The 24,713-nt window shown below is 42.7% G+C and overlaps 1 protein-coding gene across 8 annotated transcripts in view; it reads right to left on the bottom strand.

Annotated features, from left to right (window-relative positions):
- Window positions 1-9,530: 9,530 nt before the first annotated feature.
- Window positions 9,531-24,713, bottom strand: part of CNKSR3 (CNKSR family member 3) — a 102,657-nt gene continuing 87,474 nt past the window's right edge. For 7 of the 8 annotated variants that reach the window (XM_033404471.2, XM_049695181.1, XM_033404453.2 and 4 more), the window contains 7 exons: window positions 23,669-23,737; window positions 23,281-23,427; window positions 17,665-17,789; window positions 14,534-14,739; window positions 13,958-14,047; window positions 12,278-12,310; window positions 9,531-11,059 (listed from right to left, as the gene is read on the bottom strand). In XM_033404471.2, coding sequence (XP_033260362.1) covers window positions 10,761-11,059; window positions 12,278-12,310; window positions 13,958-14,047; window positions 14,534-14,739; window positions 17,665-17,789; window positions 23,281-23,427; window positions 23,669-23,737 — 969 coding nt within the window. In that variant the 3' untranslated portion in view covers window positions 9,531-10,760. The remainder of the gene's footprint in view (window positions 11,060-12,277; window positions 12,311-13,957; window positions 14,048-14,533; window positions 14,740-17,664; window positions 17,790-23,280; window positions 23,428-23,668; window positions 23,738-24,713) is intronic. The other variant, XM_004263695.3, reaches the window with a different exon arrangement.

Here is a 24,713-nt window from a genome sequence, read left to right as displayed (position 1 = left end):
CATGAGCCTAAAACAAGAAGTTTAAAAAAAAGAAAAAAAAAAGAATAACCCCAAAGGAAATAAAGGAGAAAAGGAAAGAGCAGAGGTCAATGAAATGGAAAACAAAGAAGCAGACTCAACAGAGGGAGAGCTGTTCTTTCCTGAGCCTTAGAAAAGCCATCAGGTAACTGCCCAACTCTGGTCTTGGTCTCCTTGTCAAATGTGTTTTCATCTCTCCACACTGTTCCAAAGAACACACTGAGAGCCCACATATATAAATCTGAATAGGCTGGATTATTTGTTTCTTATTCTTCTGATTGCCAAATAAATGTGCTGTATTTTCTCAAGGCAGGAAGCAAAAAGGTTGGAGATGGACTGAGCATAGATAGCAAATCTGGGGAACAGGGGTGACTGGGGTTTGAGTGGCATCAGGAAAACACAAAGGCAAAAGAGCAGAGCAAGAGGCCAAAAGTCAGAGACTGAAGGTGAAAAAGGGCAAGAGGAAGAAAAACAAGCAGAGCCGGAAGCAGGGTTTCCTGGAGCATGCAGGGCAAAGGCTCCCCTGCGATGAGAAAAGACACAAACAGAATAGGTATTATCATTTGAGTGCACCAAGTATTTTCCACCGCCAAGAAGAGGATCCAATTCTATTTCCCACATTTTCAGCTAATTCTACAAGAGCTCTTTTGATAAAAGTACAATACATGGCTGTATTTATTGCAAAATGCAGCCCCACAGAGACCCAGTAATCATCATCATTAACTTCAATTTGCAGTTTACTTAATCATCTGATATTTCTTCCTTTTAATCTTTTTATTGCTTGTTGAACTACATCCTAGTTGAATGTCTCCTGCTACTTGTCATCTTTTTGGAGAGTCAGATTCCTGGGGGAGCAGAGTTTCTGCTTGTTTTCATACATCAACAAAGCAGAATTCCACAGACTCATGTGAGCCCAATGTAGCCTCAAGCAAAGGACATTATTTTAAAACTAGACTTATATCTCACACAGTATCAGCAGCATTGTTTGTTGTCTCTAAAACACAGCAACAATATTCTCGGTAGTTCCTTCACTTGGATGAAGGTTCTTAATAATATTTCACTGTCTGGTCAACAGCTTTAGTATTTATACACTTGGTTTTCTCAGGTCCAAACTACTTCTCCTTCAGCCAAACGTCATACAACTGGAATTGTCCTCCATCTTGCTTAACTTTATAGGAACGTCCTTTTGCCAGTACTCTCCACTATTAATTTTCCTATGGCTAATTTAAAACTGCCTGTATGATTCTTAAATGAGTCCTTTGTAGACTTTGGAAAGTGCTTACATTCTCAGCAGTTACTGTAACCCTGTAACCAAAGAAGCTACGGTTGACAGCCAAGGTTTATTCTTGCTATAAATATGATTGAGTTCTGACACCTGGTATAATGTTTTTCTTTAACATGTGAGCCAATGTAATGAAATTCTATATGTAGTTGTCCGCAAAAAAAACCTTAATATAAAATCTTTTTTTCTCACATAAAAACTTTAATAATCTTTTTCAATTTTCTCCTGACTGCAAGGTCATTAATTTTACCATCTAGTTACTTCAATAATATTGACTCTCCCTACCATGTGAGTTATACAGACCCTGCTTTAGAAAGGTTCAAAATCCAAGCTGGAGAGCCAAACATCTAACAAGATGAGTCAGTGCTATGGAAAAACTGCAGAGACTAATGAATTCTGTCCAGAGGAAGGTCAAGGAGGGTCTCATAGGGACGACCTTGGAAGTCCTGTTGGTGACTGGATCTAGAAGGATGAGTCCATCCTCTGGTTAAGAAGCCAGAACTCAGGGCTAAGTCAGGGGCCTAAGGAAGAGCATTAGCTAAAATTAACTAGTTGTTAGTTAATTTAGTTAATTAAAACTAACACACAAACCCAACCTTACACCTTGATAATTTGTATTTTATGTTGTCTAAAGAGTATAATTCAATTAACTTCCTTGAATACCCTCTAAGGGGGGGTTCAATGACATTCCTTCCTTGAGGAGAAATCTGAAAAAAAGCAGTAGCACTTCCAAGTAAAATACAGTGTTCTAAACAAGATTGGCTTAAATATTTTTCCATTTATTAAACTGTCATAAGAGCTAAAAAGAGAAGCAAATATTGAAAGGTCTAGGTTAATTTCTTTTCTTCTCTAAAAATCAGGTTCTAGGGTTTTTGTTCTGTTTTTTTTTTGTTTGTTTTGTGGGCTTTTTTCTTTTGTTTTCTTAATTGCTCATCTGAGCTAAATACCCTTGGCATTGCCATGAGCATTATAATGTAAAACTGCCACTCTAGTCATTCACCCATGATTGTCTTCCTTTTTTCCTAGGAATTAAACAGATTATTTCCTAGGAAATAAACATAAGTAGGATCCAATTTGAGGGTCTTCTTTGGGTGTTCAGTGAAGTGGGGGAGAGGTCCACAGAGGCAAACAGTTATTACAAAATATAACTGTGACACGCGGCACAGAACAGAATTGAGTTTTGCTAGAAAGTAAAAAGAAGAAACAAATATGATCTCTGTCCTTGGGGCATTTGTAATCTACTAGGTTGAATCACACTGACTGCTGACTATGCAGGTTTTTTATTTCAATACGTCCAAATATTCACAAATTCATACGATTCTGCTTAACAGATGAGAAAGACAAACACAAAAGTTCAAGCAGGGAAGGGCGCTGCTGTGTGTGTATTAGCTAAGCATCCTTGGTCTGTGTGCTCGCAGTCTACACGGCATGTGTCCAGATGGTTGAAAGTCAGGCAAAACTCAGTAAACCAAATGAAAGCTGAGCCTAACAACCATTTTCTAGTTCCCTTTGTCCCTCTCATAGAACCTCTTTCCCTTTTTCTCCCTGGACCTACCAAAGCATTAGTTGGGAGCAGCATCAGAGGACAATCCTTTCCAGCTTCTGCAAAGGCAACACAATCTATTAGTTTTATATGTATGAAAGAGTTCCTTTTCAGGAGAATTTCCAACACAGAAACCATTTTACATGATTCCTTTTTTTTTCTAGTCTTATTGAAACAGGAGTGAAGGGGGCAGGGCACAACCTCTGAAAGAATGACATAGCCCGAGGACATGACATAAACGGATTAGAACCAAATGGGTCCAAGATGGCGGACAAGTCAACTTCCACTAGATCTTGAGCCTCAGTATCGGCTCACTGTAACACTTCAGCAAGCTAAATGACACATCCACAGGCGCCATGACAGTTGAAGACCCACCACAAGGATCAAAAAGTGGGCAGTGGCCCACTTCCTGGAAATCCCCGCCCCTTCTGGAAATAGCTGGAATACTCCTCCCACTCTTTAGCCTATGAAATCACCCACCCCTATAAAAACTGACAACCCCATACCCTGGTGCCTTTCCCACCTTCTGGGATGGCCCACACTCAGTGGAGTGTGTCTCTCTATAAACAAATCCACTTCTTACCTATTGCTTTGTCTCTCGCTGAATTCTTTCTGTGATGAGACATCAAGAACCTGAGCTTCATTAAGTCCTGAAACCAAGTGTGTGATCTCAGTTGGAAGATCATGGGTTTTGGCCGGGTTCGAGTCCCGGCCACGTGGGTTCAAGTTCCAATCTGAGGTGCACGGTTTCAATATGAAACACAGAAATAAATTTGGGGGTACCACTTCGAACCAGGGATGGGAGGCAAAAGTCATTCAGCCAAGTAGGCGATGGGGAAGTGCTCAGATTTCTTTTGTTTTCATACATGATTCTGTTGAAAGTTGGGGGATTAAAGAGGGAAAATATTCTGCTGATGAATCAAGCCAATATTAAAATAATACTCCATTATTCTGAGTGTGTCCAATCATAGACTTTTCTCATTTTTTGGGTTCTGATTCAGCCAAAACTTCTTTGTACCAGTAAACTTTGTACCAGTAAAAGCCACATTTCCAGGCTATGGACTACAGAGCCGCCTTCTGACAGTGTGTCCGTGGCATTATCTTGCTGGTGATGGACGAAAGCCTACTGGCCACCTCTGAATGCTTTATTTACTAAAGGTTAAGACGGAGCAAACTGCTACTAGAGTGTTCCAGCAAGAGTCAACATCTCCTCAGTGCTGGCCGCTGGACTACCCTACGGGCCTTACAAAATTGTCTCATTTAATCCCCAGAAGCCTATGAATGAGATTCTATTATTATCCCCATTTCATAGATAACCGGGGAGCAAAGCGATAAGTAACTTGTTTCAAGTCACAGAGCTTGTGAGACAGCTGGATTATCGAACTTCAAAAGCTGAGCCCTCAACTGCTTCTAACTACTGGACGCATTTCCAAAAGGCAAAGACTTCTAAAGGAGTACGAATCCCTGAAATCCCTCCATTCTTATCCTGACAAGGCCTCAGCTGGAATGACAGAGAAGGTATATATGAGTGAGAAAAGAGAACCCCACACCCACGAAATTCAAAGGACAATTTCTTACTTCAGGCACCATATTACTTCATATTGAACTGCATTTTTAAAGTCTTTTCTCTTTAAGAGAAATCAAAATGTTCAGACTGAGATATGCCAAAATGCTGAAGGATTATCTTAAAATCCAGTCTTTGTCACCCAAAAAACAAAGTTAAATGGGAAATCTTTTTTAATGGGTCTAGTCAATGGAAGCACAAGGAAAACAATGGGTTTTTTCCCTAATGTTCTCTCCTTTTAAATCATTCCTTCACAAACATTTGAGTGTTTACAGTGCTCCAGGCGAGGAGAGAGAAAATGATGAGAATATCAACATCCCTGGACTCGAGGGGTGATGTAGCCCTTCTTCTTTTTAAAATACCTTTGAATTTATTTCTTAATTTTCTCCTACAGCTTCAGTTTCAAAACTTTTCAGAGAAACAGGAAGCTTGGGAAAGGAGAGCATGTGTAATCTTCAGCTGCAAGCATGACAATGTAGGCCCGGGCTGGGAACTGTCTTCCTCTGCGCAGTGACTCCAGGGCCGTCAGATCCAGGAGAAACATTGGAAAGGTCAGCTTTGTGTTCTCTTTAATCCAGTTTTTAATCAATAGAGTTTTAAATACTCACCTTCCAGGTGATTAGCAAGAATATATCAAAAAAATACACAAGCAGGGTAACTCCAAAGGTGAATAAAATCAAATGTCATTGGCCAACCCCAAAAGTGGCCCTACCAAATGGAGTTTTTTCATTTTCAAGGTGCCCACCTTCCATATAATCTCCAAGGAAGTAGCAGGCAGAAGTCGCATCCCAAAGGAAATGATGCAGTGATTCTCTCCATAAGAGTGGGAGCAAAGACAGTTATGAAGACAGTTGCACTGAGGTCAGGAGATGGGAGAATCTGATTAAAGCCAGTCACTGGGAAAATAACATGAGTACAGATACAGACCCTAAGAAGGACATGACAGGTACACTTTCTATAACCTTGTCTATTGCATTGACAATTATGCTCTCACCGGGCATTCTATTTTGACTTTCCAGTATATTCATAATATATTAACAAGAAGTCATTCTAAACAATTCATTTGAATGATGTTCAGTTTTAAAATATGAGCTTGAAAAAACACACACACACCTACTCAAACGCCCTGCTAAGATGCTGTGTCTTCAATAATCTTGAATTACCTGCACCTCCTGGCTAATGGTTTCATTACTCTGACAGCTGAAATAACATGTTCATGGCTTACGTGAGCCTTGGATGTTTGGGGTTAGGAAAAGAATGGGCAGGTTGTGCATGTGTTTTCTAAATTAACTCGACTCTGTGTTTGTCAACAGCGCTACACGGTTCAATCACATGGATGGTACCAGGGGTGGCGGCGGGGTGTTGGGGGAGCAGGCACACTTGGAAGGTGCTACTTGACTGGGTGCCACTGTCATGAGAAGCCAGGTGTCACCCCTTGCAATGTAAAGGAATCAAATAATTTAATCTTTTAAGACAGATTTGATGAATCCATTCTACCTTGAAAGAGATAAACTGGTACATAAACTGGTACATAAAGAGATAAACTGGTACATAAAACATAAAACTGGCACATAAAGAGATAAACTGGTACACATAGCACAGGGAGATCAGCTCTGTGCTTTGTGACCACCTGGAGGGGTGGGATAGGGAGGGTGGGAGGGAGACACAAGAGGGAGGAGATATGGGGATATATGTATATGTATAGCTGATTCACTTTGTTATACAGCAGAAACTAACACACCATTGTAAGGCAATTATACTCCAAGAAAGATGTTTAAAAAAAAAATTGGTACATAAAGGACAAAAAGTTAAAAAAAAAAAAAGAGTGGGAGCAAAATGTGACCCACTTCTCTGTAAGGACTAACCACAGATTCAATAGGTAGAAACATCCAAATTAGGCCTGCATGGCCATCCCATTTATGCCTCTGGTGGCAAAAAAGCAACATACTTGTGTCAAAGACATTTACTTACACCAGCTCTTTGGCAGATGAAAAGTTAAGAGTAAATACCTCTTAGAGTTTTCTGAGGGCTAATAAACTGAAACTTGGGAATACTGATGGTCTTTGGGCCAGAGGAGGCAACAAACAACTGCTTGACTTTCAGGTGGAAAAACAAAAACGAAAACAACCCTCACAAAACAGATTCTAAAACTTCCGGTGTGGTGGGGAGAGAACTGAGGAGACAGAAGTAAAGATAGAAAATTGACAAATATATAACGTGAAGACTGGAACTCGACTCAAAGATGAAACAGCATTTCTTTTAAATCACTTGTTCTCAAAGGGATGGTACTGCCCCTTAGATGTGGTTTTGGAACTGTAAGGGCTTTTGAGGTGCTAATGATAGGACGGCCACTATCTACATTCAGCAGATGGAACACGGATGCTACACAAGTTCTACAGGTTAGACCCCTCCCAGCAAGAAACCGTCCCCCATCAGCACAACTATCAATTGCCCGACGAAATATTCATGTAGATGGAAAGCCAGTCTAGAATTATCTGAGTTTAGTTGAAAATTAGAATCTAATTTTGTTTTATATATAAACATACAGGGAACCTCTAGCCCAGTTTTAATATGCATTGGATTTTTCAGGAATGCAATTATTCTATAAACTGAGGGAAAGTGTACAGCAAAGTGATGATGAACAAGGTTGCCAGAGCTAGACTGCTTTGACTTTAATCCCAGCTCTGCCCTACCAGCCCTGTGCTCTCATATGTAAAATGGGAATCACAGTGGCACCCGCCTCATAACGTTGTCAGGTAAGTATTTAGAACAATCCAGGCACCCAGTAAACACTATATGGATGTAACTGTTACAGAATTCTGTTTTGTCTAGAACCTTATCGAGAATTGGCCACATGTTAAGAAAAGGGAACTCTCGTACAATGTTGGTGGGAATATAGATTGGTGCAGCCACTGTGGAAAACAGTATGGAGGTTTCTCAAAAAACTAAGAATTAGAGCTACCATATGGCCCAGCAATTCCACTCCTGTGTATACATCCAAAAAAACCATAAACACTAATTCAAAAAGATACAAGCACCCCAATGTTCATAGCAGCATTATTTACAATGTCAAGGTATAGAAGCAACCTAGGCGTCCATCAACAGATGAATGGACAAAGAAGATGTGCAATACATACATATATATATATATACATGGAATACTATTCAGCCATAAAAAAGAATGACATTTTGTTATTTGTGCCCACATGGATGGACCTGGAGGGCTTTATGCTAAGTGAAATAAGTCAGACAGAGACAGACACATACTGTGTGACGTCACGTATATGTTGAATCTAAAAAAATACAACCAGTGAATAAAGCAAAAAAGAAGCAGACTCACAGATATAGAGAAGAAACTAGTAGTTATCAGTGGGGAGAGGGAAGGAGAAGGGGCAGGATAGGGGTAGGGGAAAAAAAGGATTATTATGGGATTATATGAAATCACGTGTGTGAAACTTTTAAAAATTGTAAAGCGCTATAGAATTTAAAGAATTGTTCGTTCAATTAAAAAAAAAAGAATTGGCCCCATTTTAGAAAATTGCATTGCTGACATCAATTCCATTTCTGATGTTGAGTTGCCAGCACAGCAGGCCTGCGTAGCTGCCACAGGCCTGGTGATTTCAGGTACAGATACAAGTGTGTGCTTTGTTACATGATTTCATACATCTTGTAATGTAATCATGCTAGAGCATTTACATATTAAAATAATGATGTCATTACAAAATATTTATATATTTGTTTATATTCAGTTAGGACATTATATTGATGGGGATGTATAGAGGTCAGTTATAGTACCTATTTCATTTTGGAACAGCAAATAGGGATCATGCTCTTATGTATGAAAGAAGGTTTTATCATCCATGAATTTCATTTGATGACTGTAGTGATATTATAAAATATTTACTATACAAAAGGGTTAGTGTTGAGTTGGGTCTGGTAGTAATCAAAAATCACTGTTTTAAAGGATCATGTCAAAAAGTGTCATTCTACATCTTCATATGTTCACACATGTCTACCATTAAACCTGGATTAATACTGAGGCCAGCAGTTTCCATTAATTTCTAAGAAATTAGTATTAAACTATTAATTATATATGTCAACAGTAAAGATACATAGAAACTTCTTTAAGCAGCAATCTATTTCTCAAACACATTTCAGGAGAAAATCCCAAATAAAAATAAAACTGAAGTGGTGGAGGCTGACTGAAGGTAGAGAACCCAGAAACTTCTGTGGCCTCCCCTTAGGACTTCAGGGAACAGTCTGAGAAACACTGATTGGGCACAGTTACTGTACTTGAGTTGGGCACTGAAAATTCATCTGAGGATGGTCATTTGATCACAAAGGACATTTACTCCACAGAAAAGGGGCTGACCTCCAGCTAAGACCTCCAAAACCACTAAACTCATTACTCAGGGGATCTGAGAGTGATGTGAGAGGAAGAGTGAGAGGAAGAGTTGCCACCCCATTTTCTGGGCCACGCTAACAGTCAAAGGGCGAGGGCTGGCTCTCCCCAGCTTTCCATAGTCCCTTCTAGTCATCAGTGCCCTGTTACCAGACTTCCCCGCCCCTGCTCTGCCCTTATACTGTATTGTCAAGCACCCAATGAATCACGCATTCCAAGCCTCTTCTCTCCTCCACTGGCCAAACCCCTTTTCATTCCCCATGAAACAACTATATCTTCACTGCAGTTCCCTTGGGGGTTGGTTGACAGGAAAACAGCCTGACTGAATTCATTCACACTAATATACGAGCGGTTGCCAGCTCCCTTAACCCCACCAGAGGCTTTTTTTTTAAATATTTTGCCCGCAACGCGCAGCACGTGGGATCTTTGTTCCCCGACCAGAGATTGAACCTGCACCCCCTACATTGGAAGCATGGAGTCTTAACCACCGGACCGCCTGGGAAGTCCCACCAGAGGCATTTTAAAAGGAAGATGTTAACTCCAAGCAATCTCCAATTTCAGGCAGTTCAGCAAAGTAGACATTTCAAGGGGTGAGGGGAAGATATTTTTGAATAGGAGATACCAGCTTTGCCCAGAGATATAGCTCAGAAAATTTTCCAAATGTAATTTTACTTTACACACGGTCCCTCAACACCCCCATTTCTAATCCATAAAATCCTAAAATGGTTGGGAGGGTTTATTTTGTTTTTTTAACAATAGTGCCCGCAGTGGCAACAGCCAAGGTGGTCACTGGTAAACCTGAAAACATTTTGAACACTTTTTTCGTTAGCTTCATGTAGGACACAAAACAGAAATATATCAATTACATGTGACTAAGAGTAAGAAAAATATACAACTATATTTAAAACACTTAAATTAACAAGATAGTACTTTTCCATTCTAGCAAAATATCATACATTCAGTTTAAACAAGAGTTAATATCCAGACACACTTTTCCAAAATACCTGATGCTAGTTGAAAATGAGTGACCGTGAGATTTTCCAAGAGATTTCTAATTAGCAAAATGTGTACAGTTTTGAAGAACTGTCCATTCTTTTCTAGAAGATAGTCATTGAACAGGTCAAAATGCAAACTGATGTCTCTCTCATAAACCTAAGTATGGTTGTTTCATTTTTCTCAATGATACTTTGGCTGTCAGCAAATCTTATAGCTTCTTTTCCCTTAAAGACAATAATATACAACACCCTTCACAAATAACCATAAACGTCTTTGTGTGTAGTAAGCCCTATCTAAACCTTTTCACGTGCTTCTGTATTAACTGACCTACACTGAGACTGTTATGAAAAGGGCATTAACTAAGTGTAACTGGCCTACACTCAAACCTCTGCTCTGAAAGAGCATCAGATGCTTCCCACGTGTTATTTCAAAGTCAAAGCTGCTACACTTACACATGTGGCATGGAGCTTGAAAGATCAAAACAAAACTGTTTTCTCCACTGGCTTTTTCAGGTGAAGAGGTTGGACCAAAAACCAACACATCTGTGTGACACTGGCCACCAACTGTAGTCCCACCCCCCTAAGAAGAACAATGGCCCAGATCCTCCTAATGACGATAAGATTCCTGGCCAAGGCTCTGGTTTAGGGAGTGTGTCTCCGTGTTCTGACTCTCAAGGAAGCAAAAAGAAAAAGCGGACTCTCCCCATTTCTCTCCTTTGGCCTCCATAAGCCAGCATCTAAGATTCTCTGGATTTGTTCCCATCCAATGATTTCAAAATTCCAAGTGCAGTATACAACTTAAAAAAAACAAAAAAAGAAGAAGAAGAAAAAAGAAAACCCACGAAATCGCATAAGGTCGCTGCATAATACTGTGGATGAAAATCAAAACAAGTTGCTGATTGAGGACGCAAGGCACTTGGTAGCAGGAGACAGGGAGGGTCCCGGGAACGCAGGGCTCAGTGAGTCAACAGTTTCAGGCGAGTAAACCAGCTGACCAGCAGGGACGGTTCTGGAGAAGAGGACTTGGCTGCTGAGGAGCTGGCTTTCTTTTTGGTCCCTTCCTCCGAGAATGGAATCGTGGCGCTGCTGTGGAGATCTGAGCTGATGTAGCACCTGCTGCCTCGGATGTAGTCGGCACCTCGGACCAGCTGCCTCTCGGTCGTGGGCCTTGAGAAACGGTATGGGGGGGATGACCTTTCTTCGATGATCGGAGAGATCCGCTCGTTACTGAAATACCGGCAAAGGCCGTCCTCACCTGTTTTCAGACAAAGCCCACAAGTAGTCCGTTAAAATACCCGTCCTCTGCATGGCGCTGCCTCTGAAGGTGGCGGCACACCCTGCCCTCCTCCCAGGGATGGGCTACCAGGCCCCCCAGGCGGCCAGGCTCACACCACTGGGTGCTGAGAAAGCAGAAACGGAAGAGGTAGGTGCACACTTCAGGCTGCTTTTCCATCTGAGAGGTAACACAGGGGCAGAGCAGAATCAGAGGGCCTGCACTTCTTTTTTTTTTTTTTTTGCGGTACGCGGGCCTCTCACTGCTGTGGCCTCTCCCTTGCGGAGCACAGGCTCCGGACGCGCAGGCTCAGTGGCCATGGCTCACGGGCCCAGCCGCTCCGCGGCATGTGGGATCTTCCCGGACCAGGGCACGAACCCGTGTCCCCTGCATCGGCAGGCGGACTCTCAACCACTGTGCCACCAGGGAAGCCCTTTTTTTTTTCCCCGCACTTCTTAATCAGTGTAGAATTTTCATGATTTCACTTGAAATCAAAAAACCAAAGAGAAAATCTTATAATTCTATCAGTCCTTCCACATCTGTCCCTGCTCAATGCCTGCAGCCCAGAGCACGTGCCCCTGGAACGGTGGTTCTTATTCGCGAGCATCCCTAAGGAGCATTCAGGAGGTGGGATGCCTTTGGGTATCACTCTGAATGCAGGGCAGGCACTCTTCACCTTTAATGGATGGGGTTCAAAGATTTTAATGCTCTGCAAGGCTTGGGACATTTCTGGAGAAGGAAGAATGACCCCACCCTAAAAGCCAGTAGACCCCCTGGGATGGGGGCAGGGGGGTAAGAAACTGAATAGAAACATAAAATGCAGGGCACCCTGGCAACATGTAGCATTCTTTTGACTCAGAAATTCCACTTTTAAAAACGGATGAAGAACTACGTACAAGATGCTTATTGAAGCAATATTAACAACTGGGGGGGAAAACACAGATAACCTAAATGCTCAACCATAGCAGACTGAATGAAGAGGTGCTATTGCCATAAGATGGATTACTAATGCAGCTATTACCAAAAATATACCTGTTAACGTTCCCCTTTCATAGTATTACTGAATATCTATCTATTCCATTTTGCACATTTTTCTAAGCGTATAATACGTAAATATAGGAACAACTAGAAGATACACAAAACATTCAGAGTGATTATTTCTAGGTTGGGGAAGCAGATTACAGATTAGTTTTCTCGTACCTTCTAGAGGTTTTCCAACAATTTGTTTTGTTTCTGTAATCAAAGGGGAAAAGTTACATTAAAAAGTGCCCACTGTCAAAAAGCCACATTTTGTAGGAGTCTATTTATATGAAATGCCTTGAAAAAGTAAATCCAGAGACAGAAAGTAGATTTTCAGGGCTTCCCTGGTGGCTCAGTAGTTAAGAATCCGCCTGCCAATGCAGGGGACGTGGGTTTGAGCCCTGGTCCAGGAAGATCCCACATCCCACACGCCGCAAAGCAACTAAGCCTGTGCGCCGCAACGACTGAACCCACGTGCCACAACTCCTGAAGCCCACGTGCCTAGAGCCCGCGCTCCGCGACAAGAGAAGCCACCAAAATGAGAAGCCCGCGCACTGCAACGAAGACCCAACGCAGCCAAAAATAAATACATTTATTTAAAAAAAAAAAAAAAAGATGACTATGAAAGTTAAAAAAAAAAAGAAAGTAGATTTTTGGTTGCCAGGAGCTGAAGGAGGAGGGAATGAGGAATGACTGCTTACAGGCGTTTTTTGTTGAAGTGACAGAATATTCTGGAATTAGCACAACTCTATGAATATACTAAAAACCACTGAATCGTACATTTTAACAGGGTGAGCTTTATGGTATGCGAGTTGTCTCTCAAAAAAGCTGTTTTTTTTTTAATTGCCCTTTATGCAGGTACCTTTCTTTCTAAAATGATAACACCAGAAAAAATGTAGAAGGTGGGATGGAGGTCAAGTATCTTTCCATTTTCCTGACCTCACACTCCCCACCCCTACACCCCATATCTCAACCTTAAACGAAATAAAAGTCTAAATCGGGGATTTCAAATGCTAAAAAGAATGGCAAAGAAGATGTGGACATTTCTCAATCTAAACAAAGAACTGCCCTGCCCCCTGCTGTCTGCTCCACAGATTTTCTTGTCAACTAAGGGTATCTTGGACCTTAGAAGGCAACTTCTTTCTCCCTTTTCCAATTTAGTGTAATCCAGGTGATTTGGGTACTTAGGTGACAAACTTTACCAAGTCGCAGGGAGAAGTCAGGGGTTGATCACTTTGGAAGTTAGGCCGCCAGAACTTTTCTCTTCTTCCTTTTACAATCTAAGGCCTACTGTTCTCTAACTTTTCACCAGCTCTTTGTTTCAGTGCCACAAAAGCAATGTTACGATGTCCTGACAATCGAATGTAATCTGGCCAAAAATAAGACTATAAACATTTTCCTCAAAAGACCAGTGCTATCACCTGTAACTTTGATTACAGGGTAAATTAAACACAAGTTTCTTTTCCAATAGTAGTTATTCTCTAACTCAAGAAGGATTGGGGAGAAAAACACCCATGTCTGTTGGTCAAAAATCAAACAGGTTCCAATAATAATAGTCATAAAATTGACGATGAGATTGCTTAACGAATAGTGTATTTCTATGTGTTTAGAAATTGGACCATCAGTGTCTACAGCCTTTTTAAAGCACACAATACTGTTTAGGAGATTTACAATCACTACCTAGGAATATATATTTCTGCCATTCTACACACAGATAGGACCTTAGAGGCCTTCAGCAACCCCTGATTTTGCAGATGAGAAGATGATTTTACGGTCATTAGAGCACAAAAGGGCTGAAACGAGGGTCTGGGCTTTGGACTCCAGGTTTGGTGTTTTTCAATTTGCTTAAATTAAACTTACTTTTCCTCCCATGACTTCGAGGTCTAGCAAAAGGGTCCACAATCCCCATCCAGCTCGCATCCGCAGGCATGGACAAAGGCCGGGGCTTGCCTTCAGAGGGAGGGGAAGGAAAAGGAAAAGCTGACAGAGTTTTTGGACTTTAGAGAATCCTTCCCTTTATTTAGAACTAGACCCTCCCCCACCCTGACATCACACTCACTTCAGCATAAGCAAAATAACACAGTTTAAAAATAAGAAAAGTATTTTAAAGCACTGTATTTCCACAGCAAACCATTAGGACAGAGGCATGCTGAACTTGCGTCTGCGGGTCCACAGAGCAAAGCGGCTCCAAGTTAAAATGCAGGCACTGAAAGTTGGAACTGTAACATGATCTCACCCCGCTGGGCTTGCATGCCAGGCAGTGTAATGACTCATCAAGCCTTAGCTTTAGAAAGATGAACAAAGGTCTCATACTTAGAATTTCATTGAGGTTTATGTTTTCCTTGGATTACCCTTCAAGTCTGCCGAATTCATCCAACAGTTCCAAATAAGGAAGGGGGAGGGGAAGAGAAACAAAACAAACACTCAGCAACGTACCATAGGATGGTGTTTTCTCTCTCATTTTTGTGGGCAGAATATTGGTTTCCACGGAATACCCTGGCAACTGATCGGAATCAGCGATGGTAAATCTCCGTCTCCGGCTTTCCTGGTCCAGGAAGGAATTGGGGGACTCAGAACCCTTAGGGACAGGCTGTGGCTGTTTACATTTACTGAATCCGTAAACGGAACTCCCATTCTCTTCCCTGCAAGATAGAGGGCAATAATTACGTTGCTTACGAAGATCCTCTCACACTGAAGAATTATAGGATACACTCTGCTTCTAGCACACGGAAGAAAACAAATCCTCCTCTCCCTGTGGAGGAAAAAGCAACACTTTTTCAATCACAGTTGCTTCTCAAATACACAGAGATCCTATTGAATAAGAGTAAATACCATGATCCTACTAAATAAGAGAAAATGAGATTTTTTTTCATAGTTGTGTAAGGGATACACATATATCTCGAAGAGCTAGCTCTGGTTTTCCTGTACATCTGTCCTAGAGTTGAATCTCCTCCTTACTACAGACACCACAAGTGAAGGTATGATCTATTGAACCTTTTTTCTCATGCCAGGAGTAGTCTCTTTGCCAAGATCCAGCAAAGAAGACACTTGATGTGCAATGGCAGTTGTCAGGTTTGGAAATGATGTCAAAGATTCCAAAGGGGCCTTTAGAGCGGCCAATGGAAAGTGTCTATTTTCTAAACAAAGTACAGAAACCAGCAAAAATTGGACCGCTGCTTGCAACTTCGTTCTTTCTAAATGTCAGCTTATAATAAAACTTAAAATTAATTTTAGTTGAGTCCAGATTACCAGCTGGTTAAATTTTTGGCACTGAGTAAATTCCATTAGGGGCTCATTGCAAAACTACTCGATAAACCCAGAATCCACTGAGTTCAAAAACAGTCTAAGGATCAGCCTTGCCTATTGGTGTTCCCAGTGAGCCTGCTGCCTGCATACCCTTTCCCCACCACGAATCTATCTCCTTCTATACTTTTAAACCTGGCATATAACTTTCCCATTCACAAAGCTTTCACGACTCACCACTTGTTCTCTGTGACCATTTGCACATTTCATTCCTAATAAAATATGCTTCAGTGACTTCCCTGGTGGTCCAGTGGTAAAGAACCCACCTTCCGATGCAGGGGATGCGGGTTCGACCCCTGGTCAGGGAACTAAGATCTCACATGCCGCGGGGCAACTAAGCCCTCGCGCCGCAACTACTGAGCTCGCGCGCCTCGACTAGAGAGGCTGCGTGCTGCAAACTACAGAGCCCACATGCTCTGGAGCCTGTGCGCCACAACTAGTGAGAGAAAACCCGCACGCCACAACTAGAGAGAAGCCCGCGTTGCAACGAAAGATCCCGCATGCTTCAATGAAGATCCCGCGTGCCACAGATCCACTAAGACCCGACACAACCAAAACTAAATAAGTAAATAATAAATTTTTAAAAAATAAAATAAAATATCCTTCATTAATGGTGTGCGTGTGCCCATGTGTTTCCCCCAGTAGAATCAAAGCACCAGATCCCTTTCACTTTTACTACGTACATACCCTTCTTCTTACCACAGCTCCTGTGACCCCTCACTGAGACCCAGACAAGAATATTCAGGATTAGGGGGGTCGGGGCCATCCTCCCTACAGCCTACAGTTTCTGATAGAACAGTCCACACACTGGTTTGTTCTATCAGTGAAACCCTCTGCTCTCTATGTGCAAAAGCAACAACTCCTTGTAATTTTAAACACAATTTAGATCTCGTGACCACAGGACTCTGGTCTGTGAATACAGGGAAGAGCCTGGTCTACCAACCAGAAAGCCCCTGATCACTGCAGCCACTGCTCTACATGCTATAATAACTTCTGGGCAAACCAAGACTCAAGGAAGAGGAAAATGACATTAAGTTTTCTTTGTGCCCAGGAAAGAAACACAGCAGAAGCGAAGAGCACAGCTTCAAACAAAAACAAACAAATGAAAAAGTCCACCCTGAAGTGAAAAATCACTGTAAGTTCAGTCCAAACTGTGTCTTATGAAATATTACAGCATGATTAAGTATTTCTCAATTTATTCTTGAACAGTTGACTAAGATACTGGCAGTTCTCTGGGGGCAAGAACTACATCTGTTTTGCATAAGATGGTAAATCAGGCCCAACTCTCAGTAAATGTATGTTTCATAAATGAGCCAGATTCTCTACTTTACCAGCATATGTAAACATGTAAGATGATACAAATAAGCCTATATTTTCATACCTTAATCGCCCCCTATATAACACCTAGCATAACCGTCCTCATTTTACCATAAACATTTACGATAGCAATTAAGAAAGTAACGATCCTGAAGAATTTCTAATAGACACACACACACACACACACACACATAAACACACGTGGCCCTGAAAATACAGCCCATCCACACCTATTTTCACATTTTTTAAGTCCTACGAAGAACACATCCCTCTCAGCAAAATAAAACTGTAACTTTAATCAATCTCACAGGAATATTTATTATCTTCTGCCCCAGAGATAAATGTACCGTGTAGTTAATGAAACTTCGATGCCCAGTGAAGAATTAAAACAATGCAGTCCCCGAGAGCACGTGCTTTAATCAGCCCCCTCCCCATCATACTGGCTGGCTTCAAGGCCCATAAAACTAGATCTGTTCCTACACTTCCCCCTAAAGGATCACACTTCCCCTACCCCCGGTTTCATGGAGATATAATCGACATATAACACTGTATTCATTTCAGAGGTACAACGTAATGATTTACGTATGTACGGCAAAACAATCATCGCATGTGGTTACCAATTCTTGCTTTCCTGTGAGGAGCACTTTTAAGATCTACTCCCTCCGCAACTTTGAAAGATACACAACATTGTTAACAACAGTCACCACGCTGTACATTACACCCCCAGGACTTCGCCTGTAACTGGAAGTCTGTCCTTTTCGACCCCCTTCACCCATTCCCCAACGCCCACGCCCAGGGCGATACTTTTGGACGGTGGATTCAAGACTCATCCCCAACACACTGGAGTGTCAGCAGCGTCTCCTCTCGAGATACTTGTGGTCTTCACACCACCACTAGCACCTCCACGCAAGGAGACGTGCACACCACAGAAATGGGCACCGACATACCGGGGGGAGTAGGGAACGGTCGGTGGAGGAGGGATATAAAGATCCAGGATGGCTGGCTTCTCCTTCTTCAGTGAGGCATCCATCGTGCTGTCCGGGGACTGAGTGGTTGTGGGCGGAGGCGAGGTCTGAAAGGGAGTAAGTGTAAAAGCATGAACGTTACCTCGGAGATTGTTCTCCCCAAAACCAACACCAGCCCCTGGGTAAACAGGGGCCCAGGTCATTTGTGTGTCTGCAGCTACTGGAAACATCCAACGTGTATTCTGCTTTGCGACACTCAAAATGTACCGAGAGTTTTTTTGTTTTGTTTTTTTTAAAGTATGGTTGATTTACAATGTTGTGTTAGTTTCAGGTGTACAGCAAAGTGATACAGTTGTGTGTGTGTGTGTGTGTGTATATATATATACACATATTCTTTTTCAGATGCTTTTCTATTAAAGGTTATTATAAGGTATTGAATATAGTTCCCTGTGCTATACAATAGGACCTTTTTATTTATTTATTTATTTTTTTGCGGTACGCCGGGCCTCTCACTGTTGTGGCCTCTCCCGTTGCGGAGCACAGGCTCCGGACGCGCAGGCCCAGCGGCCATGGCTCACGGGCCCAGCCGCTCCGCGGCACGTGGGATCTTCCCGGACCGGGGCACGAACCCGTGTCCCCTGCATCGGCAGGCGGACTCTCAACCACTGGGCCACCAGGGAAGCCCGGACCTTTTTATTTTATATATAGTAGTGTGTATCTGTTAATCCCAAACTCCTAATTTATCCCTCCCTCCCTCCCCACTTTGGTAACCATAAGTTTGTTTTCTGTGAGATTGTTTCTGTTTTGTAAATAAGTTCATTTGTATCATTTTTTAGATTCCACGAATGAGTGGTACCATATGGTATTTGTCTCTGACTTACTTCACTTAGTATGATAATGTCTAGGTACTTCCATGTTGTTACAAATGGCATTATTTCATTCTTTTTTATGGCTGAGTGGTATTCCGTTGTATATATTATATAAACCATTTACCAAGAAGTCTAAAAGCCTAGGTGCATAGTGCAAGAAAGGAAGAGGCCCAGGAGCCAGGTGTCAGGCAGGTTAGAATTCCAGCTCTGAGCAAATCACTTAAACTCCCAAGTCTTAGTTTTCTCCTCTGAAAAACAGCCATACTGACACTGCCTCTCACGTAGGGCTGCAGTGAGGACAGAATGAGTTAGTTCACACTAATTACTAACAATGCTACCACTCACTAGGAGTATGGGCTCGGAATTCAGACTGCCTGGGTGCAATCTTGGTTATACCTCTGATTAGGTGTGTATCTTCCAGGCAAATCACTCAACTTCTCTGTGCCTCTTCTATAGAATGGGAATAAACAGGGACAAAGATAGTAGCAACACAGGGTAGCTGTGAGAATTAGGTAACGTAATACATGTAACGGGCTTAGCACAGGGCTCGTCGCACAGTAAGTACCCAACCTTATGCTGTCTAATTTAGTATTATACACACAAGTTAATTTTTCAAATTTAAAATCCACACAGCTTTTAAAAAATATTTTAAAATCTTGTGTGAGACCTTCAATCCTCTCTCTTCTACAATCTAACAGCAATGACTGGCCTTTTCTAGTTGGTAAAGGAACAGCAAGAAAATGAGTCAGGGCACGAAGATGTTGGGTGAAGGCCAGTGGGAGGCAGCAAGTGAGGACAGTGCTAGACCCCGGGGCGTAATAAAAGGACACCTGCGCCCTATCTAGCCCAGGTGGCGATGGATGGAAGACCCCCATCTCCTGGAAGTGAGAGTGGGAATGGGAGTCTAAGGGTTGGGAGGACGGGAGTAGCCAGTGCTCACAGAAAGACAGCCCCATTTTGGGGAGAGATGCCGAGGCCCAGAGAAACAGTCTCCCAGAGCATACACCACAGTCTGTCAACTCTCCGAACTATATAATTGATCCACATCTCATTCGGACAATCTTGGACAATGTCTGAAAACATGGGGCCAGGACCCAGGCCCTCAACAAATAGAAACAGAAGAAAATTGGAGCATTTCCATAGAACAGGCATTTTCCGAAAACTCCAACACTGATGGTTACTTTTAAATAAATAACCCTTGTTAACCATGATTGTGGCCTAAAAACAGAGCGATGAACAGCTTTTCAGTGACAGCATGAATGATGTGGACAAGAACTAAAGATGCTCCCTCCCAGCAGAGGTGGGCACCCAGGCATACAGACCCCTGAAGAATGACACACAGGGCAACAGCCAGGGCGGGGGCTACGAAACTGTACGCAGTACTGGTCTACCAGAGTTCATGTTCTGAAAATATCCTGGACACGTCACCAGATGCCTAATAGCTAAGCTGTAAAACGGGCTCTGCATTTTGACGGTTTTCCCTCCCTGGGTCAGAAGCAAAGCTAGGTGTCTCACGCCTCACCTTCACCTCTTCCCCCAAATTGCACAGTTAGTGGAACCGGGCAGGAAGGTAGAGAAAACCAAAGAAAAAGGAAGCATGCCCCTTCTTAAGTGAGTTTCCATAGGTCAAGGAACTAACTCTAGCCTATACTTAGATATCATTTTCACTTCCCTTCTGAACACATCCACCTGAATTTTCCTGTCACTTCAAGCTCAGCGATGCCCAGAAGACCTGTCATCTCTGCCTCCCAGATGGCTCTTTCCTGACATTCTAACTTTTGTCACTGGTATTGCCACCCAGGTTCACTGCCACGTTTCACATCTGCTTCTTCCTTGCCTTGCCTACCTTCCTCACCCCTACCCCAAAACCTCTGCTGTCAACATGAGTAATTAGGAGTGAGATTCAGAAATACCAAATACTTAGCTGAGGTCCCACAGCTAAGACGTGGCAGAGGTGGGATTTGAACTCAAGGAGTTCAGCTCCGGGGCCCCTTCCCGTCCACTATGCTGTGCTGCTCTGTGAGTCCTCTCGATGCTTCTTCCAAATGGCCTCTTGCATTAGTCTTTCACTAGAATTGCCCCGTCCTAGCCTCGCCCGGAACAACATTACCCATCACCTACACGTGTAACAGCTCCCAACTGGTGTTTCTTGTGTGTAGGTAGTATCATGGGCTAAACTGTGTCCCCCAAACCCCCAGGAGCTCAGAATGTGACTGTACTTTGGAGATAGGATTATTAAAGACATGTTTAATTTAAAATGAGGGGCTTCCCTGGTGGCGCAGTGGCTGAGAGTCCGCCTGCCGATGCAGGGGACGCGGGTTCGTGCCCCGGTCCGGGAAGATCCCACATGCCGCGGAGCGGCTGGGCCCGTGAGCCATGGCCGCTGAGCCTGCGCGTCCGGAGCCTGTGCTCCGCAGCGGGAGAGGCCACAACAGTGAGAGGCCCGCGTACCGCAAAATAAATAATTAAATAAACAAATAAATAAATAAATAAAATGAGGTCATGTGGGAATTCCCTGGTGGTCCAATGGTTAAGACTCTGCACTTTCACTGCAGGGGGCGCAGGTTTGATCCCTGGGTCAGGCAACTAAGATCCCACATGCCACATAGCACGCATCCCCCCACAAAAAAATTAAATAAATAAAAATTAAAAATTAAAAAAATAATACGAGGTCATATGGGTGGGCCTTAATCCAGTATGACTGGTGTCCCTATAAGAAGAGGAGAGGACACAGACACACAGAGGAAAGACAACGTGAAGACAGGGAGAAGACAGTCATCTGCAAGCCAAGGAGAGAGACCTTAGAAGCAGCTAACCTTGATCTGAGACTTCTAGCCTCCAGACTTTTGAAGGAGTAAACTTTTGTTTCGGTCGCCCAGTCGTTGGTACTTTGTTACAGTGGCCCTAGCAAACTGACGCAATATTAGTGTAAAAATCAACCGTCAACCTGCTGACAAAAATTACCTGTGAGATGAAGTCCACACTCCGTAGCCTGGGACTCTATACCCACCCATCCAGCTCAGTCCACTGGTCCAGCTTTCTCTCCCACCCTCTGCCCCAAAGAGTCTGGTCTACTTATTCTTACAGGAGCGCTGTGGTGTCTACCCAGAGCCCTGGGTCAGTCAGTGAACCCGGCTGCTGTGAGTGTCTGTTGCTAAAAGCTCACGGCTGCCCCCTTCTCTGGAAAACTGCCCTCAGCGGACAGCTGCCACCCCTGAGTACAGCTACCAGTGCCCGTGCTGTGTGGTTACACCTGGGTAACAGGCCAAGACTAGACTTTACCTGAGACAGCATCTGCTGGCTTAGCCTCCTTATTCTGCCTCCCTCCCTCCCGGACAAGTTTTACCTAAAGCACAGGCACTAAATCGCTTTCACAAGAATGTCTGTCACACACTCTGCTTCTAGGAAACCTTGTCTGGGCACCGCCCTTCCCTGATGGCAGCACATCCTCGGTTGGTGGGCGTGTGTCTGAAGAACAGCGTTCCTCTCCTCCACCAAACAGCCTCCCATCTGCCTCCCAAATCCCACCTAGTTTTCCAGGCTCCAAAGGGCTCCCACCTCCTCAGGAGGAGGCTCCTTCACCTACCTGTCCATACCCACCGCCCCTTCTTCAGAACCTAACATTTACGCCCCTGCACCAAGGAGCTGACAGAGTTGCTGTGTGGCAAGCACTCCATCAACCATCAGTGAAGACCTCTTCGATGTTACTTAACACACTCTGAGAATCCCAAAACTATTGAAAGATGGTGCCCCTTATACTGAGCGATGCAAACAGAAGCAGCTGGGGTGCGACTGATATGTTCCGTTATTATTTAAAAAGTGAACTTAATTACATGCCCCTTCCTGGCTCCACCCTCCACATCCTGGTCTTTACTTTTATGTGCCTCCACACCCCTAAGGTACACACATAGGCATACTTCCAGTGCTGTATGCATCACGAAGTGTCCAAATTGATGGCTTGAGACCACTGCTGTTCCTTCCATTTGAAGATGTACAATAAGATCACAGAAAGTTACATATAAATGGCAAATCTCAATCTTATGAAAGGGCACTGAAACGTGATTGCTTTTCATTCATGACTTAGGAATTAAACACTAAGAACCGATGACATAAGGAAGAGGTTGCTCAGGGTGCATGGTCCAGCCAGGTGTAGGCAGTAAGGAGTGCACTGTGTGTAGAGAATTTAAATAATAAAACTCACTAAAGACCAGTGTGCTTTTTATTATCACCCAAGACTGCCAAATCTAAACAACGGAGCGATGCAGCTCCCCGCTGGGTGGGCTGTTCTCACAGTCCACACCCCTGCCTTTTTAAACCATGCTGAGGGCTCAACCCCAGGCGGTCTCTCTAAGATCAGCGGTCAAACGGGATTCCTTTATGTGAGCACGTGTTTGCAACGAGAGAGGAAAAGGACCAGAAGGAACTTTGTGTAGTGCTGGCAGCCACTCGCCACCAAGTGGCTACCAAGCACTGAAATGTGGCCGCTGAGACCGAGGAACTGAAGCTTTCATTTTAATTGTTGAAATAGACACTGGTGGCTAGTGGCTGCCATACTGTTCAATGCAAATCCAGCATGGCTATTTTCATATAAGTAAGATTATAGGATAATTATCCATGCACAAGCTCCTGAAACCAATCAAAGTGCAGTCTTTCTTTTTGGAGACAAATCGGATATTGGACATTGTTCTTGCGCCGATGTCAGAGGAAAGGTTTCAACCAGTGACAGTACCTGGACCAGAGGCGGCTTCCATCGTAGGTTTTTCAGGGGGGCGGGAGTGAAGTTGAAGGAACTCGTGGGCCGCTTCTTAAGCAGTAACACAACTCCTGTAGGATTCTCTCTCAACTTTCTCACCAGATTTTTTAGCTGCCATCCCACCTTCAAGGAAAGAAAATGAGGAGAGCGCACTTGCTCATGAATAACGAAAACTCAAACCCCTGTGAACTTATCTCAAGGAAATCAGCTATGAGCAAATAGGTAGACACAAATCTGTTCATCCTAGCACTGCTTAAAATTATGGAAAATTGGATATAAATTGAAAAATTTTTAAATGCATGCAAAACGGTTTAAAAGTTCTAGAGGGGAATATGAAGTCGGAAGTCTCAATGAACAAACTCACCACAGTTTGCTGATTGACCTGAATCACTTCATCACCGGCGTGAATCTTCTGAGATCTGTCTGCAGGAGACTGTTAGAAAAAAACAGAGAGACCTGTCATATTTTTTTAAACCTAATTCTTTCTGCTTCTATTTCTTCTCCCTTCTTTTTTCTACAGAAAACGAGCAATGGAAATATAATCTTCTCAGGAAACGTTACACAGTGTACTTGAGTTCCCTCAAAGTACACAGCCTGTAGAACTTGGCATTGGGTACTGGTGTTCTCTCTTTTATTAGCAGTTTGTTATAACAGATAATCTGTCAGTTGGAACAGCCAAGGTTCATCTAACCTATCGCGAAGAGTGGGACGCACTGTCCACATAAGGGGCTGATCAAAGCCATTGGTTCATCTAAAATGAGACTTACCTATATCCCTATCGAAATTAATCTTGTAAAAGCCAACCAACTGCTTAACGTGGACCAACTGCTTAATGTGTAAAGATCATCATGTACCTCTGTCCTACCGTTTCCTTTTAAGCAATTATTAAAACTAAATCTTACTTTTCCTTAAACTTGTTTTGCATGTTATCATAATGCTATTAACATAGAAAGATAGTGACAATAGAAAATATTTCTTTAGAGAAAATTTAAATTTTTGCATTTTCAGGTGGAATTCTAAGTGCATGTGTTGTCACAGTATCAAAACAAAGTCCAGGCTTTGTTTCTCTCAGATAATAGTTTGCTACAAATTTGCAAATATTGATACAAATATATATACATCCACATATGTATGTACAGACAGATAAATAGATGTAACCTGTCTGTCAAATATTTTCCCATAGTTTCTGGTTCACTGAATCAAACTAAACTCTTTATGTTTAAGGTATTTCAGATGATTTTTAAAAATGGTTAGAAAAAATTCTGCCAACAACCTTTACCTAAGCCTAAGATATCATTAGGTTTATTTTATAGAGTTTTGAGAACACTGAGATTCAGTGTTAAATAACTTACTATGTGTCCAGTGTTATGGACACATAGTAAGTGAAAGATGCAGAATGTAATTTTATG

Source organism: Orcinus orca, chromosome 12, assembly GCF_937001465.1.
Source record: "Orcinus orca chromosome 12, mOrcOrc1.1, whole genome shotgun sequence".
NCBI lineage: Eukaryota > Metazoa > Chordata > Mammalia > Artiodactyla > Delphinidae > Orcinus > Orcinus orca.
This window is presented reverse-complemented; position numbering and strand designations above follow the sequence as displayed.